General features: G+C 32.5%; 2 protein-coding genes across 2 annotated transcripts; both read left to right on the top strand.

Moving 5' to 3' along the window:
- The first annotated feature begins 3,221 nt into the window (after window positions 1-3,221).
- On the top strand, window positions 3,222-6,558 carry LOC21403769 (SPX domain-containing protein 3). The gene is made up of 3 exons (XM_010090604.2): window positions 3,222-3,470; window positions 5,854-6,022; window positions 6,167-6,558. The coding sequence occupies exons 1-3, from the start codon at window positions 3,222-3,224 to the stop codon at window positions 6,544-6,546; spliced, it is 798 nt and encodes a 265-aa protein (XP_010088906.1). The 3' UTR covers window positions 6,547-6,558.
- A 1,497-nt stretch (window positions 6,559-8,055) lies between these two features.
- LOC21403768 (SPX domain-containing protein 3) lies at window positions 8,056-8,757 on the top strand. Its single transcript, XM_010090603.2, has 2 exons — window positions 8,056-8,233; window positions 8,378-8,757. Exons 1-2 carry the CDS (start codon window positions 8,059-8,061, stop codon window positions 8,755-8,757), a joined length of 555 nt encoding a protein of 184 aa, XP_010088905.2. The 5' UTR covers window positions 8,056-8,058.
- The last annotated feature ends 12,372 nt before the right edge of the window (window positions 8,758-21,129 follow it).

Raw genomic sequence — 21,129 nt, 5'->3', positions numbered from 1 at the left:
AAAAAAAAAAAAAGTGTTCTGTTATGCAACATAATATGGTTCTAATATATATACATATGTATATACATATTTTGCTTTGGCTAACAGATTCCAATGGAGGATGAGTGTAATAAATGCCAATCCACGCGCAATTATATGATGCATATGATGACAGAGATTAAAAAAATGTACCTCTGAGATTGAAGAACTGAAGCAGTTTACATTTGGGCCGCAACAATTTATTAAGGATATTGTTAAGAAGGAAATTTCTAAACTGATGATGGATTTTGTGGAAGCATTGAAGAGTGATCAAGGTGGTGTACAACAGGAAGGTGGCAGTGGTGGTGGTGGAAATTGTAAGCTTTTGGGATGGATTGGTAAACTAACGTGGTATCAGAGCGGGAGGTCCTGAGTTCAAACTCTAAGCAGTTTACATTTGGGCCGCAACAATTTATTAAGGATATTGTTAAGAATGAAATTTCTCAACTGATGATGGATTTTGTGGAAACACTGAAGAGTGATCAAGGTGGTGTACAACAGGAAGGTGGCGGTGGTGGTGGTGGAAACTGTTAAAGTATAAAATTATTGTTGGCCTATCTCCTAACAACTTAAGCTTTTGGGATGGATTGGTAAACTAACTGGTATCAGAGCGGGAGGTCCTGAGTTCAAACTCCCGTAATTGTACTCTTTATCCCCATTTAAATTATCATCACCTGTTGGATTTTTAATATATCTCGGGCTTAAATATTCACGTGTTGGGCTTTTCAATTAATTTATCCATACGATTGTCCATTGTCCAGCCCACACGTGATGGAGAGTGTTAAAGTATAAAATTATTATTGGCCCACCACCTAACAGCTTAAGCTTTTAGGATAGATTGGTAAACTAACAAAAACATGAGCAACCACACAAGTCCAAAGGATGATGATGAATCTGAGAGGGGTTCCCAAAGCCAGATATCATAGTTTTGTTTTAGTTTATACTTGTTGCCTTCAAGAAGACACTCAACAATCACATTGATGTTATATTGCAGTGAGGAATTAGCGGAGTTCATGAAAAGAGAAATAGACCGAACTCCAAAGTGTGCTTCTGTCTTTAATGCCAAAATGTCCTGTATCCTACGAGGTGAGTAAGCTTTGATAGCTTTGAATTATAGTTTCTTTTGTAGGTAATTGATGGTTATGCCCTTTCGTTGAATGATGCTATGGGTATACATTATCAAATCCAAAAGAAGCAGCATTTTGCTGGTTCCTCCCATCTTCCCTTTCGGTACTTTATTATGATCCGAACTTATAATTGGTCCACTTGTTATAAAAGGTTAAATTTTTACAAAATAATTTATACATAATATTTGAGTAGAGAGATTATGGAAAATCGTTTTACTTGTGCAGAATACGAATCTATAAGAATTCATTGAAAGCACGGACATATAATTGAGGTATGAACCTCTTAACTTATAATTGCTTGTTGAGTTTATTTGCTGTAATTTCTAGGCAAGTAACAACTGGCCTGCACAAAAAGAGATTGTGATTCCAGTGTTTATCAAGGAAGAGTGTCACTGGTTGGCTGCTGTGGTCGATATAATGAAAAAGAACGTAAACGATTTAGTTGCCTAGTTCTTTTTCCTCACACTTTTCAAACCATTTATGTATCTCAATATTATTGCACCAACAACAAGACACATTGCAGCAGGGTCGGTAATATGGGTCACGACACGACAACACAACTCGAAAATGACACAAATTTTGCGGGTTAGGGTTGAGAAAAAAGATGTTCAAATCAGAATTGGGTCGACTTAAAATTGACACGAAAAACACGGGTCAATTTCTGGTTGGACCCGCCTAACCTAAACAGACACGAAACTCGTAAAAAAACTAAAATATACATATATTTTTCATTACATATTTTTTATTTTATTATGAACTTGTGATATCATGATAGTTATACTCAAAATCTCGTGTCGTGTCAACCCGTAAAGTGGTCGTGTCGTGTTCATGTTGCGATTTTTAAAAAATTTCGTGTCACGAGTCGTGTTCGGATTGACTGTAAATTTAAAAAAAAAACAATTAAAATACGACATGAACACAACATGTGACACGAAGTGTCACCCCTACGTCGTAGGCATCAAGAATCCTACCATGGTAAACAAAAGAAACCTATAGACAAATAGATCATTCACTGACTCCGAGTTAATCAAGCTCTGCTCCAACTCTGCAAGCTGTAAATTAGGAATCTTTCCTTCTCTTTATATCATCTTGAGATCCCACAGCTTGTTCAAAACCCTCCCCTCCATCTTTGATTCCCATCGCCATCTCAAACGAAGATGGAGTTAATACGAAACTCTTCCCCGTCTATACTCAACGTCGAAATTCACTTCATTCTATTTCCCTAACTGCCCCAAGAAACTCGTCCTTCAATTTCTCACGAAGGTTCACAAATATATCTAGCAGGCGAGCAGTGAGTATCCATGTCTTTCTTGCGTTGCTAGTCTAAAACATCCAAACTACTTCTCAATCTCCCACTCTCATGAGTAGCCATGTTCATTTCACCCATCATCTCAACATCAGTTTTCTCTTTTTTTATTTCGATGAGCTAGCTATTACAATGGAAACTGAAGGAGAGAATTTGAGAAACTTACAAGAAGATTTAAATACAATAATATTAAAGGTAGGATTCTTGTTATTTTATCCTTCTTTTTTTTTTTTTTTATTGATTTCCTTTTCCATTTTCACATGGTTAGATTCTCCGGAGATTCCTGGGAATCATCCTTTGTCCGAAGTCCATTTCTCCCAACTGCAATTCTATCGTCACAGCCCGTAGTCCACCCCAAACATCACAAACACAATAAATCTTGCCGGGACCCACTTCAAAATTTGTTTAGCACCAATCAGATGCGTCCTTCATGAAACGTAACCGGTAACTCCCTAGTCCACCTAGCCAATAATAATTAAACAAATGAAGCATATAGTCAATTAATTTTGTGGGTCATCACTATGACTATATACTACATAGTAACCGAATATGCTTAAGCATTCTCTTACTTCAACGACTCCTTTATACCTTTCCTAACTGCCACTTCACCACGCCAAGCATATGCCTTCTAATATTCCAACAATTTTCTTCTTTTTCTTTTTTTTTTCTTTCTTTTTTTGCCATTAATAAGCCTTCCTCTTTAACATTAAAACCTTCACAAAACCCATCTCAAGCTTTTTGATCATAAAGAAACAAAAAAATATTACCAAATGAAGTTTGGGAAGAGATTGAAGCAACAAATCGAAGAAACGTTGCCGGATTGGAGAGACAAGTTCTTGTCGTACAAGGAGTTGAAGAAGCTGGTGAGGCTAATTTCTTCATCTCCAACATTGTTGAATGGATCCGTGGAATATGGGAAAGCTGCAGAGGCTGAGTTTGTGTATTTGTTGAACAATGAGATTGAAAAGTTCAATGCTTTCTTCATGGAACAAGAGGAGGATTTCATTATCCGGCATAAGGTACTTGTTTTAATTTGTCTCAAATTTTTATTATAAGTAGTGCTGATGATCTAGTGAGATCAGGTATACTGATAATTTTGGTGGAGCTGCATCAAATTCAGGCTACGTGGACTTCATTTTCTTGTTCAATAGTCAGATTTTACAACCCTTTTTTCAAATATTTTTTGTGATAACTGGATTAATGTATTTTTCTAAATAGCTTCGGGGTGAGAAATTTAACTTTATTATTAAGAGGTGTGAAATTAACGCTAAATGTATGAAGTCGTAACAGATAGTTCTTTTTTTTATCATCTAGTCTAAAATGCAAAAGAACTATAATTATGGTCTTCGAGTTCTTGGCTGGACAAGTCAACTGAGTTGACCCAGAAAAAAATTTAGAGTAAAGAAAGTGGCACATTTTGATGTCTGGGCGCACTAGAATTAGTTAACGCTTATAAATATTTTTCCGAAATATATATTAAAATAGTGACAAATCTTTGTTATTTCTTTGTGACATAGAAATAATTTGGACTAAAATATTGATAAAACCAAAATTTTAGAACTAACTAATTATAGATGTTGCGACCAGTGTTGAATATTCCATTAAACACCTACGTTATATCTCAAAATATTGGTATTACCCAAAGAATGACCTGTTGTAGAATAAATAATCCTCGTGGTAATATTACCACTAAATTTTATACATGGACAAATGTTAAACAGATTAGTTAATAGTTATTACTTGTTTTATGATAGTTTGGAAAAAGAATCATTTCCATAGTAATACGGTGTCATCGACAATCAAGAGTTCCCTTTCCCCTTGAAATCCATTTTTTTTTAATAAGCAAGATTTTGGAAACCAATTTTTACATGTACCATCAATAATATTGTTTTTTGCTGCTTGCATGATCGTGAGGCTTATTACGAAAAAAATAATGTTTTTTTTTTTCCTTTTTTTTTGTTGGTATGGCGCATTAACTAAAGTTATCAGCCTTTCCATTTCATTTTCCCATGTTTTGGCGAAAAAGGTTGAAAATATCATATTTGGCTACACATAAGAAGTTTTTGGCCGTGTTTGAAATTGATCCCATTTTTGTTTTTTACGTTTTTTGAGAAAGAAAAAATGAAAACGTTTCTAAAACGGCGTTTGGCGCAATAAAGACAAAAAACGGAAATGAAAATGATTTTTTGGTTTAGTGTAAAATGAGAGAGAAATAAAAAATGACTTTTAGTTGTTTTTCATTTTTTGTTTTCGTTTTCTCCTCTCTCAAGTAGAGAGAGAGAGAGAAAGAAAGACATTAATAGGTTTTTTTACACTGAAAACTTTTCATTTTTTGTTTTCGTTTTCTCCTCTCTCAAGTAGAGAGAGAGAGAAAGAAAGACATTAATAGGTTTTTTTACACTGAAAATAATCTCTTGATAAAACTACTAAACACATTTTAAAAAATGATTTTTGTCTGAGATTGAAAACGTTTTCATTTTCATTTTCATACAAAAAATAAAATCATTTTAAAACAAGTTTCAAACGCGCCCTTATATCTTTTTTAGCTTATGCCCAATCCCCCAAAATTAACTTGAAGATACGAAATCTATACAGTAAAAACTACAAAATGCGCGAGCCACTCCGCAAACACCCCACGGAGCTGTTTAACAATGCGATCTAAGAACTATCATTGATGTTTTACTTTTATTTTTTAAGAAATTATGGGTGTATATATATATATATGTATTGTATGTACATATATATATATATGTGTGTGTGTATATGTGTATAAATATATACTTATAACAAAGCGTCCAGGCTGCTTTTATATTGCTGTTAGTAGAAGGATTAGTTAGGAAAGATAGAAAGAAAAATGGCATATACATTAACTTTATTTATATATATATGGAGAAAACGTAAAGGAAAGATTACTTTCTAATAACAAAGGCAAATGGGTTTGGAGAAAACGTAAAGGAAAGATTACTTTCTAATAACAAAGGCAAATGGGGCCATCATACTATTATTTTATGGAGCTAACACATACTAAACACCAAAAAGCAGGCATATCTTTCTGAATATGCTTTTGGAATAAGCCTGGTTAATTGGAAGATGGTTAGCTACACATTAATTTATAAATTTATATATGCTCCTCATAAAATAAATATTATATTCTGAAGTTTGGTGGCTTCGAAACACAAGCTTCAGCTCAATACATTGTAGTGTCGAATATATTTGTTTTGTTTGCGTAACCAAATCTTATAATAATTCAACGTTTCATATTTAATATTGCCACACACACAAGTACAAATGCATAAAATTTAATACAAAGCTAAAATAAATCGCTTAAATGTATCTTAGTTCCGAAAAATACCCACTAAAGTCATATAATATGCGTGTATATATAATATAATATATATGCAGGAGTTACAGCATCGAATCCAGTTAGTGATTGATATGTGGGGGCCAAGTGGAACTCAGCCTAATTCGGAGACAATTTATAAAGAGGAAATGGGGAAAATCAGAAAAGATATTGTTGATTTCCACGGAGAAATGGTGCTTTTAGAGAATTACAGCAATATCAATTACACAGGTCCTTAATTTCCTCAGCGACACAAATTTTACTTAGTTTTGTTTTTCCGTTCAATAATTTGTGATTAACAAAAACTCAATTTTAATTGGTTGATGTTCGAATAAATTACATATATTTTCCCTTTCTTGGGGTATAATTTTGTAGGGCTGGCGAAAATATTGAAGAAATATGATAAGCGAACAGGTGGAGTATTACGCTTGCTGTTCATCCAGAAAGTTCTGGAACAACCCTTTTTCACTACTGATATCGTTTCAAAGCTGGTCAAGGAGTGCGAAAGTCTTATTGACGCGTTTTTCCCAGCCAAAGTAGAAGAGAAGCAAAGAGAATTAGTAAGCGAGGCTGTAAATTTGGGCCGTCAAGGAATATTCAGAAACACAGTCGCGGCTTTGATGACAATGCAAGAGATTAGGAGAGGAAGCTCAACTTACAGTCAGTTTTCTCTGCCGCCTCTCAACTTGCCGGACTCTCAACATCATGATCTTGTTCAGTTGATCCAGCTCAACCCTTCCATACCTATCGTCTAATCTCTCTCTCTATATATACATAACTTGCCGGACTCTCAACATCATGATCTTGTTCAGTTGATCCAGCTCAACTCTTCCATACCTATCGTCTAATCTCTCTCTCTATATATACATATATTATATGATCAAATGTTACACGACCCAAATTGTACTAGGCTAGCTATAGAGTAATATTGGCACGTGCGTAAGTAAACTTTCATATAAAGTTTCATGATTTACGTATATGCAAGCAGATATTAATACTTTTTTTTTTTTTTTTTGGTTAGGCAACAGCGAAGTTCATAAGATTGCTTGAGTGGTCTGTAATAATTGATAGAATTTGCTAAATCGGCGTTTCTATATATATAATGATTTCTGAGTTCAGTCAGTTTGTTCAACCATGGTTGTTTTTTTATTATTTGTAATAATCTCCTTAATTAATTACGTACTTTGCTCGGAACCGTATAAGTCATGATTATCTGTACCGTAGAAATCCCCCTTAATTTATAATTACGAATTTCTGATGCTCTAATGGCTAATATATATTGCTGTTCTATTATTTGATGAAATCCAAGTTTTCATATATATATATATATATATAAAGACGACTTTTTGTCGATATTGAATTAACTCTGGAAAAAAAACAAAGAGATAATTAAATAAACAAAAAAAGGTGGAGAAAAGAGAAATATTAGTAAAATCTGACTTCGGCAGGCACTTACCGAGCCTAAAAAACGTTATAGCCGGATATTCTATTGATTGCAAATATCCCAAATACATTACTTGAATGGAAATATTTTCTTGTTTTGTTAATTGAAAATTAAAGAAATCATATGTGTTATGACCACTATGATCAGGAGCTATTGAAAGGCTGATACGTGTATAGTATAGTCGAGGATGTATTGCAACAAGCTCATTATTTTTTGGGTCCTATATATTATAAACTTCTGGGTGAATGAATATATATATATATATATCAAAGCGTCCAGGCTGCTTTTATATTGCTGTTAGTAGAAGGATTAGTTAGGAAAGATAGAAAGAAAAATGGCATATACATTAACTTTATTTATATATATATGGAGAAAACGTAAAGGAAAGATTACTTTCTAATAACAAAGGCAAATGGGTTATCATACTATTATTTTATGGAGCTAACACATACTAAACACCAAAAAGCAGGCATATCTTTCTGAATATGCTTTTGGAATAAGCCTGGTTAATTGGAAGATGGTTAGCTACACATTAATTTATAAATTTATATATGCTCCTCATAAAATAAATATTATATTCTGAAGTTTGGTGGCTTCGAAACACAAGCTTCAGCTCAATACATTGTAGTGTCGAATATATTTGTTTTGTTTGCGTAACCAAATCTTATAATAATTCAACGTTTCATATTTAATATTGCCACACACACAAGTACAAATGCATAAAATTTAATACAAAGCTAAAATAAATCGCTTAAATGTATCTTAGTTCCGAAAAATACCCACTAAAGTCATATAATATGCGTGTATATATAATATAATATATATGCAGGAGTTACAGCATCGAATCCAGTTAGTGATTGATATGTGGGGGCCAAGTGGAACTCAGCCTAATTCGGAGACAATTTATAAAGAGGAAATGGGGAAAATCAGAAAAGATATTGTTGATTTCCACGGAGAAATGGTGCTTTTAGAGAATTACAGCAATATCAATTACACAGGTCCTTAATTTCCTCAGCGACACAAATTTTACTTAGTTTTGTTTTTCCGTTCAATAATTTGTGATTAACAAAAACTCAATTTTAATTGGTTGATGTTCGAATAAATTACATATATTTTCCCTTTCTTGGGGTATAATTTTGTAGGGCTGGCGAAAATATTGAAGAAATATGATAAGCGAACAGGTGGAGTATTACGCTTGCTGTTCATCCAGAAAGTTCTGGAACAACCCTTTTTCACTACTGATATCGTTTCAAAGCTGGTCAAGGAGTGCGAAAGTCTTATTGACGCGTTTTTCCCAGCCAAAGTAGAAGAGAAGCAAAGAGAATTAGTAAGCGAGGCTGTAAATTTGGGCCGTCAAGGAATATTCAGAAACACAGTCGCGGCTTTGATGACAATGCAAGAGATTAGGAGAGGAAGCTCAACTTACAGTCAGTTTTCTCTGCCGCCTCTCAACTTGCCGGACTCTCAACATCATGATCTTGTTCAGTTGATCCAGCTCAACCCTTCCATACCTATCGTCTAATCTCTCTCTCTATATATACATATATATGATCAAATGTTACACGACCCAAATTGTACTAGGCTAGCTATAGAGTAATATTGGCACGTGCGTAAGTAAACTTTCATATAAAGTTTCATGATTTACGTATATGCAAGCAGATATTAATACTTTTTTTTTTTTTTTTTGGTTAGGCAACAGCGAAGTTCATAAGATTGCTTGAGTGGTCTGTAATAATTGATAGAATTTGCTAAATCGGCGTTTCTATATATATAATGATTTCTGAGTTCAGTCAGTTTGTTCAACCATGGTTGTTTTTTTATTATTTGTAATAATCTCCTTAATTAATTACGTACTTTGCTCGGAACCGTATAAGTCATGATTATCTGTACCGTAGAAATCCCCCTTAATTTATAATTACGAATTTCTGATGCTCTAATGGCTAATATATATTGCTGTTCTATTATTTGATGAAATCCAAGTTTTCATATATATATATATATATATAAAGACGACTTTTTGTCGATATTGAATTAACTCTGGAAAAAAAACAAAGAGATAATTAAATAAACAAAAAAAGGTGGAGAAAAGAGAAATATTAGTAAAATCTGACTTCGGCAGGCACTTACCGAGCCTAAAAAACGTTATAGCCGGATATTCTATTGATTGCAAATATCCCAAATACATTACTTGAATGGAAATATTTTCTTGTTTTGTTAATTGAAAATTAAAGAAATCATATGTGTTATGACCACTATGATCAGGAGCTATTGAAAGGCTGATACGTGTATAGTATAGTCGAGGATGTATTGCAACAAGCTCATTATTTTTTGGGTCCTATATATTATAAACTTCTGTGTGAAAAAATATATATATATATATATATATATATATATATATATATCAAACAAGTTAAAAAAAATAGAGCCTAAAAATGTCGGGTCCCAAAAAAGCATAGCAGGCTAGGACTCCAAACTTTTTGGTGCAATAGAATTACTAATTGTTTATTTATTGCGCCTTTGGACTGTGCAAATAGACGATTAGATAAACGGAAAAGTAATTCATATATGTTTTCGAAAAGATAACCAGAAAAGAAAACGACTGATATATTCGGCCAAAATACCAATAGTCAGCAAAATTGTTTTTTTTTTTTTTTTTTATAATTATAGTCAACAAAATTGTTACAGATAAGAAGTCATATATCATATGGTTTATAATTCACACGTCACTATAATGATTATTCAATGAAAAAAAAATAGTAGAAACACGTCACTAACGTACTTTATTTCATTGATCATGCAGATAAAATAATGATGGATTTATATGTAAAATAAGACACCTTTCTCAACAAAAAGGAGCTAATTTATATACCCTTTTCACTTTTTTTTTTTTCCGTTTATATACATCGAAAGACCAGTATTTTAGTAATAATTAATGATCATTATACTACGTTGGACAACTGGATATCGTTAGTAGCACTCCCATGATCAGTTGTTTGATCATCAGTCGAAGATTTAGACCTCTTAAAAATGGCGAACAAGTTTCTTCGTTGGCGATAATGTTGCACTCCGAGAAAAACTAATGCAAGAATGTTGACCAAGAACCAACCAAGAGGAGTGAGGAGAACGTAGAGAAGCAGCTCCGAGGCAGTAGTTCCGGCGACGAGAAGAACAGGCGTTTGATTATCATCTGACGGCGGTGCGAGAGAGTGATTTGAAGAGGTCTGATCATCATCATGATATTGATCAGGCGATCTTGCTGTAAGAGTCATCTTCACCAACGCCATGGCGTAAAGGCATACGGTCATGATGAAAAGAGACACGATTAGTCTGTTTTCTCTGAATAGGGTTGTTCCTGAGCCTTGATACTTCACTCCTACAAGTGCGAGAAGTAGTCCGATGATGAAGCTGAAGGCTGTCTGGAAGTCTTTGGAGGAATATTCAAGTTGTTGTCGCTGCTCAATAATACGAGTTGCACTAGTACTATACGTATCAAAACAAAATTATAAATTAAGAAAAAGCAAAGAAAATTAAATTAATACACCGTTTTACAACATATATATATATATATATATTAATTTCTAGTAAAAATATCATATACCCCTTGTACTGCAGTTTGCATCTACATGAGCTCTCTCTCTCTCTCTCTCTCACACACACATATGTACATTAATGCCATAGAAAGAAATATCTAACTTTTTGAACTTTTTTTTTCACTTTACATTTAATTGAGTCTAGTTTTGAATTAAATCATGAACAAAAAGATAAAACAAAAACCAAAAAAACAAATAAAAAACCAAAACAGAAAAACAATTTGTTAATTTGAAGTTCAGAAGCATGGTGTCAGACCTTTCTTGGACACTGGCCATGGTGATCTACTACCAGAAGCTTTCTGCCCAGATATACTACTAATATAGGGGCTTAAATATTAAGCAGCAATCGATCGATCTTGATATATATCAGTTCACTAGCTAAATAATATATAACTCCAAGGTAGAGAGTTAAAATGATATATTGGAATGTCTATATATAGAAACCCAAATCAGCAAAACTACAAATTGAAAACGTGGGGTCCCAAGTAATTAGGATAATAAAATAGTCGGCTGCAATACAATAATTAATTTATAATTAAAAAGTTCAACTACCAGAATCAGCATCTGCTGCATCTCTATTACCGTTAGGGGCCTGCTCTCGTGTTATCGTATAAGTTTATTCTAGAAAGTTTAGTTCAAAAAGCGATTTTTCTAGAAATTTTAAATTATATTATACGATGCCGACCTGATCAGTTAGTTGTTTTCTGTATCTTGAAAAGCAAGTAAAGCACTTGATTGTAGAGAAGAATTGAAAAGATGGCGATTGAAGTCTAGCTGAATGAGAAGAAAATTAATGACCGACAATCTTGACAACTGGCAAAGTTATTTATCAGCAAGTATAAATCAAGAAGAACAAAATAAATTAATGGGGTTTTTTTTTTAACATATTCTAGATTTCTTTGTTGCTATTCTACGATAAGTCAAAAGGCTTATTAATTTGCCCAAGACCGATTGGTCTAATGGCCAAAAAAAAAAAAACCATATTAAGTTGTCAGACAGTTTGGTCTAATGGATTCGACCTGTATTTTCTTGTTCTTGTCTCCTTTATATTCCTCCATTCATAACATATCACATCACGTCCAGTTAATTAAATACCTTGTAAATTAAATAAAATATCATATACCACGTTAATAAAAAAAATTCATGTTAGTTAAATATTTTAATTAAAATGACATGATATTATGATATTATTGAAACAATACGAAAAAGGGCTGAAAAAAATGGGATATGATCGAATCTCTAGCTAGGTTGGTGGTTTGGGGAAGATTGCAAATTTGATTCGACTTGATTACTGATGAGAGATAGGTCAACAACTCGCCTACCTCCGCCCATAGCCATTTAAGCCGTGCTAGTTTGTGTAACTCAATATATATTTGTATCATGTATTAAAATCTGTCTATTCTGCATATTTTTTTAATTTAATGTAATTTTGATTAAATTAAAAATATGACTATTAATACGACAGACTAGTGGAGAAACTCCTTTAAAAATAAAGCTTAATGGATATAAAAAAAGTTATAAATTATATGCATTACTTAGTATCGTATGTAATAGGTAATATTAGATAAGCATAGATCCTAATCTATATTTTTTGTCTAACGCCTGGGCGCTGATATGCCTACATAATTTTATACGTACATGTGTACGACCAGTCAGCTCATCGTTAATGTCCATCCAAATTGGATCCAAATTGGATCCAAATTGTTCAAACCAGGGGTGGAAAACTGTACGTAAGTAAAGAAAACAAAAATATATCTATTGCGCCTTGCTCGCACGCGCGTCATAATTAAGTAATATGACACCTAACATGTTTTCTTATAAACCTATTGGCTTACTTCTCTATTTTTGAACATTTGACTTTTCATCTTTCAAAAAATATTACAATCTCTCCAATATATATATATATATATATCTTCCTTTATACATTCTATTAAAAAAATAACAAATAAGTGCCGATGGTACGTAGCATATAGCTTCCTTCCTCCACAAATATTGGATTACTTTTGAGAGGACAAATTTTGGTTATTATTTAATTTTTTTGCTGGATAAAAATTTTGGGATTATTTAGTTTGTCTTGTGTTGTATATGTGCTTCTTGTGTGCGTGGCACGTGCACGAGAGGTTCCGATGCCTATAATATGCGTGTGGTGATAAGGTAATAGAATATGGGAACACCATCGACAATTTTCTCTTTGTTTTTTGTTTTTTGTTTTTTTAAACAAACATCTCGACAGATTTAATTTTTGATTCGTCATGCTCAATACCATGATAATTTATGATCGTTTTGTCTTTAATTTGATTTGGCCTCGTCAACAAGCACCTGACTTTCTGGTAACATGGGACGTACTTGATTAATTATCATTATTCGTTTTCCTAATTACCATGATAACGTTATTGTCTGTTCTCTATATAAAATATACAATTCGTTTGTTTTATATGTTTAAATTTATAATTTTAATTCTGCTACAATGTTTTGTTCTTATAAAAATTTTAAATTTTAAACGTTAGAATCAAGAATCACTAATTTAAACACATAAACCAAATGAGCCTATAGTGTTTTATGATGTGTGCAAAATAAGGCCGCAAAGAATAACCTTTTTTTTTTCTTATCCCAATGCACATTCTGAACTATTTCGCCACCCTCTTTCACAAATATTATATACCCTTACTTGCATGATAAACAATAAGAAGTATTGAGTTTCAGGCTTAGCCTAATAGTAATTATGTTGTGCATACTCATCATAAACTGAAAGTATTATATAAGCAAGTACTTGGGCGTTAATTAAGCATGCACCTTCCCAATAACATCTTACCTCTTAGTTAAACAAATATATACAACTTATATCAAGGAAGTCAAAACTCACGAATAATGGATTAGCTAGGATGACCACTAAACTTGACCAAAAATGTTGCTAGCTAGCTAGAATTACTTTTTAATTAGACCATTTTCCTAGGGTGCTTTTAGACTTATAAACCCACACAACTTAGATATCTCCTTGATGTACATATTCAACGTGGGATTTCTCTTAATTAGAAAAAGGAAAAAAGATCTAGGCTCTGTTTAGAATTGATCTCGTTTTTGTTTTTCACGTTTTTTTAGAAATAAAAAATGGAAACATTTTTAAAACGGCGTTTGGCACAATAAAAATAAAAAACGGAAATGAAAACGATTTTTTGGTTTAGTGTAAAATGAGAGAGAAATGAAAAATGATTGTTAGTCATTTTTTATTTTGTGTCTTCGTTTTCTCCTCTCTCGAGTAGAGAGAGACATTAATGAGTTTTTTATACTGAAAATAATCTCTTGATAAAACTACCAAACGCATTTTCAAAAATAATTTCTGTCTGAGATTGAAAACGCTTTCATTTTCATTTTCATATAAAAAAACAAAATTATTTTTAGAACAAGTTACAAACGCGCCATTAGTATTTATTTTTCAAAATATTTATGACAAATGATTCATTTACAAAGTATATTTACGATGACTTTATCTTATGAATTTGCTTTGTAAACGAATCATTTAACATAAATTTGTTATTTATTTTAAATGTTTTAGAATATACTATTCACAACAATTTTTTTTAAAGACCTATCTATTATAATTTCCCATTAGAAAATTATATTTGTGTCATGAGTTCCTTTACTGCAAAGGAATATTATATTTAATAGATATACCCCCTGTTTGGTTGGAGGGTTTAGGTGGGTTTGAAATTAAAACTTGTTATTTGGTTGCATAACATTTTAAATTTAAATTCGAGTTTAGGGTTTATTTGGTCCCACTCATCAATCTGATCCTAGTTAATCTGGCTACATTGGTAAGACTTATGTCCACAATTAGGTTCTAAAGGCACCATCCCATTTGATGAAGTTCAATTATCGAATCCTCAGATTCTTAGAAAACAATTGTTGAACTATATGAAACATGATATTCGTCTGTTAGGTGATGTTATGCTGAATGCTCAAGAGATTTAATGTCGAGAATTGTATGACATGTGATCATTTATCGCATGAGCTATTATGACCCTCAAACTTTTCCTATCCATTTAAAATTAAAGGTTGAACACCACTTTACCCCTTCCTTAAAATTCTTAAGGTTCCTTTACTGTTCAAAACTCAACTCAAAAGTTTCCGCCAATTATTTTCACTCACATTTTATTAAAAAAAAAACCCCATTGTTCTAATTTAATGTAACTAAATATTGATTCAAATTTTATTTCCGGTTTAAACTTTACACTACTAACACCAATTTAAACACAAAAAACTCACATATAAATTTAATCATACACAATTCAAACCCGCAAAGTAAATAGAGAGTAACAAACGGTCAACCCAATAGGGTCTAGCAGTAAAGTTCCCAACTTTGAGGGGGCAACTTCCGCCTGACACGTACGCATGAGAGGCGAAAGGTGCAATGTGAGAACTTGATTTATAACAAGATCACCGGAACAAAAGACAAAAATAATTATTAAATATTGCCATCCCATCCATTAGCAGGTGCATGCAACATAAAAAGAAGGAATATGAATACTGACTAGACGAACAAAATGAAGGAATAATCGATGTATGATAAATCAAAGTGAGAAGATTATCAAAAGACCAAAAAAAAAAAAAAAAGGAAAGAATGAAAGTGAGAAAGCAGAAAAGAAAAAAAGAAAAAAAGAAAAAGAAAACGTAACTCCACAATAAAATCCAGGGTAAGCCAAGAATCTTAACTAGAAGATAGCTTGGAACTCGTCGTCCGTAGTAACATCACGTATTGTGATAATATTATTAGGAGACCATCGAACGAGAATGGCAAGGATGAAAATAATTAGAAGCAATAATTTGGAGCCAGAAATGAGAAAAATATTATAATAATACTGACACCATTGGACTCAAATTGATGTATGTATCGGCCTTTGATGTATTCCGAATATCCTTTGTTAACTTTTTAGTTTTTCTTTTTAATTTAATAATATAGATTGAGCAGCTTAATATGAGATAGGAATTAATTATGAGGGGTGCCATAGTGTAGATTGTGTCTTGTTTCGTGTTGATGCTAGTTACTTATTCTCATCATTTATTCAAAAAAAAGTACCAGAATGACAAGGATGAAAGTTAGAAGCAATTCTGAGTGGAGCCAATAAGTACTCAAAAAATGAGAAAAATGTGTCTTTTTGGGTGGATGATTAGTGTTAAGTTGTGGAGGTCGTAAATTCACTTTCCCTCTATTTCCTTATAGGTGGGCACCATTTTATGGCGATTATTAAAGAGATTATAAGAAAACACCGTGAGGCTGAGAAAGTCTATGATATTAATAGAACCTTCTTAAACGTTATAAGTTATTTCTCACTTCTCCTTTCATATATTAACTAATGAATGGCATAATCATAGGATATTTGGTACCTAGATTCGTTCCCTGATTCGAATCATAGTTCGTGGTTTGTTACAGTATTTTCTCTCACAAAAAATACACGTAAATCAAAATAGTTCTAATCACATGGTTCTAATCCATGAACTAAACATCTCCAAAAATGCCGTAAAATAAAAAGGGCATATTCTCTAATATTCTCGACTTATAATTGATAACCATCATGACACCCCATTCATTTTCAGGTAATATCATGATCATCGTTATTATAGTACTTTAAAGTAGAAATGACCTAATGGATTCATCGTACTTGTGAAATAGGGAAATGGTATGGTGAAGAGCCTCTTAATTCAACATAGGCAATGAGAAGAAGGGAACCTATTGTTTACGAAGAAGATGACGATAATAATATGGTTGGTATGATGTGTGACAAAGATTTTGTTCATCATTTAGAGTTATTTTAGATAATAATAGATTTCGTAGAGACCCAATTATATAATCAGCGTAAAAAGTAGCTGCAATAACTTTGATTAGATTATGGAACTTGAAAGCGTTAATGAGCGGATGAAATATTCTAGTTTTACATCTCTCACTATTGTCTTTTTCTTCAGTTGTACTAGTGAAAGTGTGACTTCATTCCTTTATTCATTTAAGAGAGAGAAAGCATGATATATATAACGCATGACAAGATTTTAATTGCTCGAATTCAAGATTACACCATATTGGTACTGGTGATCATACGCCTTATAGCAGGTAACTTTCCAATATTTGAGGTCTCAACTTCCATATATACGACTATTTTTTTATTTTTTTGGGTAACTTCCCATTCCATTCAACCTCCAGATAATTATAAAAAAAAAATAAAATACAATAAAATAAACCAAAACTACACCATATGGATCATCTGAACATCACCTCCAGCAGCTTCATGTTCCATATTAGCTCTACCAGCCTCAGAAGAAAAGGAAAGCCCGCTATTATAGATCCTTAGAAACCAAGAATCTTCACCATAAAGTGCTGAGTGGAAAACAATATTGTTACAAAATATATAGTTACAAATAGTACCAACTTCTCGATCTTGTTCTGCACGAATCTCGCGAGTAAACAAAGGATATGTAGCAAAAATTTCTTGTCCCCAGACGCATAATATTGTTAGCATCCAAAAACCATTGCTATAAAGAGGCTGAAACATGCTGTGAATCAAGTAGTTAATGGCTGGTACAAACAAAGAAGTGACGGTCAAGAGCAGCTCGTTTATTTGTCGGTGCCAACGACGTAGGACCTCGAAAATTAACAACACAAACATGTTAATCACGAACCATCGAGCGAGAGTTACGAGGATGAATAGAAGTAACTCGCAGCCAACAGCTCCAGAAGTGAGAAAAATGTGCTTGTAGCTGAGTATGGTGTTTGAATTCTCGGAACTGCTAGTAGTAGTACTACTGCTAGTACTTGTTGATCTTATAGCGACTACGTTCACAAAAGCAATGATATAGACGAGTACGTCGATGATGAAGAGAGAAATCACAAAGCTGTGTTCTCTGAATAGAGTCGTGGCTGAGCCTTGGTATTTGAATCCAACAAGAGTGAGCAACAGCGTTACGGTAGAGCCAAAAGCTGTGTGCAGGAGCTCCATGGAGGAACCAATTACTAGACTTGATTGCTCATACCTAATTCACACAAAGAAAAGAATTAAGCAAAGAATATTGATCAGAATCCTATAATAATAATAATAAGAAAACTTATACGCTTTAATATGCTACTTGTTGTTAATTTCTATGGTAAGATAGAAATAGAAATTCTGTGAACACTAAATAGAAATTAAAAATGGAAAAAAGTTTGGTACCGAAACATGGAGAATAAACGAGGACACAGGTTAAAAAACTCATAGATATATAAAAGTTAATACTTTTTTTTTTGGTGGGGCTCATTCGTTAATGGATATTGTACTGAGTTGCAATCTACATTAAAACAGAAAAAAAATAGACTAAATATATAGCTGCTATACTAATTACCTCTCTATAGAATCAGCCATTGTCTCTTTTATTCAAGATCTTTAAGCTGCCAAAATCATCAGCTAACTAGCTATGGCTTCTTGGCTATAATATTTCAGAAAGGCTTCGAGATCTAGCTAGCATAAACAATATAATTTACCATGAGGAAAGAGGGATATGACAAGGTATTATATTATTCATGAGAGATAGATTTTAATTGTACATATACATACGGCCTTGTATCTATTCCACGAAAGGATATGCGGAGCTTTTAATGTTCCAGCCAATTAGCTAGTACTGCTTGATATGTACAGAGACCAACAAGTATTATATATATATATATATGTATATACATATGTGTGTGTGAATGTGTGTGTATATATATCTTCTAGAAGAAAAGAAAAACGAAGATACGAAATTAATCCCTTTGGGATCCTTGAGCTAAGAGTATAATATTTGCCACATATATTGACCTCATTATACATTAAACATTTCTAAAATTTTATGAATTCCTCTTGAATTATGTTACTTGTGTTACTATCCCCTGAACTTAAAAACGTACCTGTTACCCTCTCCCTGATCTATAATATTTTTTCGAAGATTTGCCCTTCTAACTTTGAAACTCCCTGATCTATTTTATGGACGAAATTGTGAAGTTGTCACTTTGTCTAAACTTAGGTGCAACATTTAGGGGTTAATGGATGCTTTTCATCCAAAATAAATTAATTAGGCATTAAATCTCAAATATATTTCCTCGTTAGAGTAGTTGCTCAAAAGTAAGAAAACAGGAGGGAAAAAAAAGTTGCTAACAAACCCGAATTCAATTAAGTTGGCTAAAGGTTTAGATAAATTAACAAATTTGACCTCCTCGCATGTTCAAATGTGTTAATCTGTCCAAAAGTAGCATGTTTCAAAATTGGATGGGTGTATATGAAGGCATATTATACATGGAGAGGTTTCAAAATTTGAGGGGCATGACACAAGTAACATAGTTCAAGAGGAATTCATAAAATTAATTCTCAAAAAATTACCCGTTCAGTTCGCTGATTCGAGTTTTTAATTCGAATTGAGATGTGATTTTATGTGAGAGCTTTTTACTGTAGTAAAAAAGTTAGATGTGACTGTTTGTGAGAGCTTTTTACTGTAGCAAAACTCGAATTCTAAACTCAAATCAGCGAAATGAACAAGGCAAGTCTACCAATAACAACAACATGAGATTTGTTATCCTAAGAGCTCACCCCAGCGTAAAGATCTACTAACTTTGCGTTTACGTAGAGAGGACTTTTGTGTAATATTGTTGACGAAGTAATTAGTTTGTCTCGTCAAGCACGTACGGACATTCCCTTCATGATAAAATCGTCTCTTTCGCAAATCCTATAATTCATGTTTGAAGTTATATATGTCTTTACCTGAAAGGGGTTTGGAAAGAATGAAGCATCCAAAGTATTCCTAGCTAGCCAGTAGTTTCTCAGATCTTGTACCGATATTTCTTTTATATATATATATTATATATACAATTAATATGTTGACCAACCTGGCGATGAAAGAAATTAAGTCAATAACAAGAAGGATAAACTGCACAAGAAAAATAGATGATGGATATATTATAATAATTAACCTTGTCTTTCTTTATATAGCTCGATAACTGTTTTGACAATTACAAGATTAATACTTGTCCCGTTAACGTTGCGTACACTGATAATACAAGGTATACACTTTTGTGCAAACTATGGAGGTAGCTAGATTCTAGATTATCCTACTTAACTTAAAATGAAAGCAAATCTGCTAACCAATAATTAAGTACTGAAAATTTCAATATATTTAAAGACTTTTCATACTTCTAAATTCGCACTTAGAATTTGAGGATGTAAAAAAAAAAAAAAAAAGCCTAAAATATATAGTATTAAATTGAAAAGCATCTAGGAGAGAGACAATGTAATTTTATATAATACAAATAAATTGTCGTTTCAAAAAAAAAAATAAATTGGAGTTTATCATGTTATTTCTTCCATTTTAAGTTAGTAAATAATTATCTTTTTCTAAGTAGTTTTAATATATCTAAAAATCCGTCAATCTTGGAGGAAGTAAGTTTCGACGATAAAAAATGGATCAAAAACAAAAAAAAACATAATAGAATGTAAAAGAGATAATGTATAGCAGTTCAGATTTAAAAATACTAGTGACATTGTGTATATGTACTAGCGACAACATGATTTACACATTCCAAATCTATACATGTTTTATTGACTAATTAAATTGTGACTAGCAACCCGTGTCAACTAAATATAATTAAAAGACACGCATGCCTTGGAATTAATGAATATGAAAATTTTGTTCCCACAATCCCTTTTTGAAGAAATCATGACCAGCATTAATAATATAATTAGTATACTAATCATAGATTTGAATCCTTGAATTGTGGATGGTGGGCCCTCTTGGATCAAATGTAATCTGGCCAATATCCTTTAGACTGTCGTCAACCACATTAATATTGGGGAAATAATAAAAAATAGGCCAATATAAAAGGTTTAAAAAAGTATATAGGTCAATTTTTAGTTATAAAAATTAATATGTCGTAACTTGTCAAGTTATGGTTCATAACCAGATAAATTATGGACAAACTTGTCAAGTTATGGTTTATAGCCAGACAAGTTATGGACAAAAACCGTAAATTATGGACAATAACTTGTTAAGTTATGATTCATAACCAGACAAATTATAAATGAAAACAATAATTTTGCCTATTTATTAACTTACGTAAACTATTAACCTATTAATTTTAATTCATTTTAAATCTTAGTTTATTTCTCTCTTTCTCCCTTAATATTGCCACGAAACTGCATTAGGTTGAAAAGTAAGATGGCCCTATGGAATCTTCAGCCGCCGACCGATCCAAAAAGGCCAGGGCATTACAACCAAAAAATAAATAAAAAAAAATGAATATTTGTTCAAGAGCTTTTCTA

This window comes from Morus notabilis, unplaced genomic scaffold (genome assembly GCF_000414095.1).
Source record: "Morus notabilis unplaced genomic scaffold, ASM41409v2 Scaffold625, whole genome shotgun sequence".
NCBI lineage: Eukaryota > Viridiplantae > Streptophyta > Magnoliopsida > Rosales > Moraceae > Morus > Morus notabilis.
Note: the sequence above shows the minus strand (reverse complement) of the source record. Positions and strands in the feature narration are given on the sequence as shown.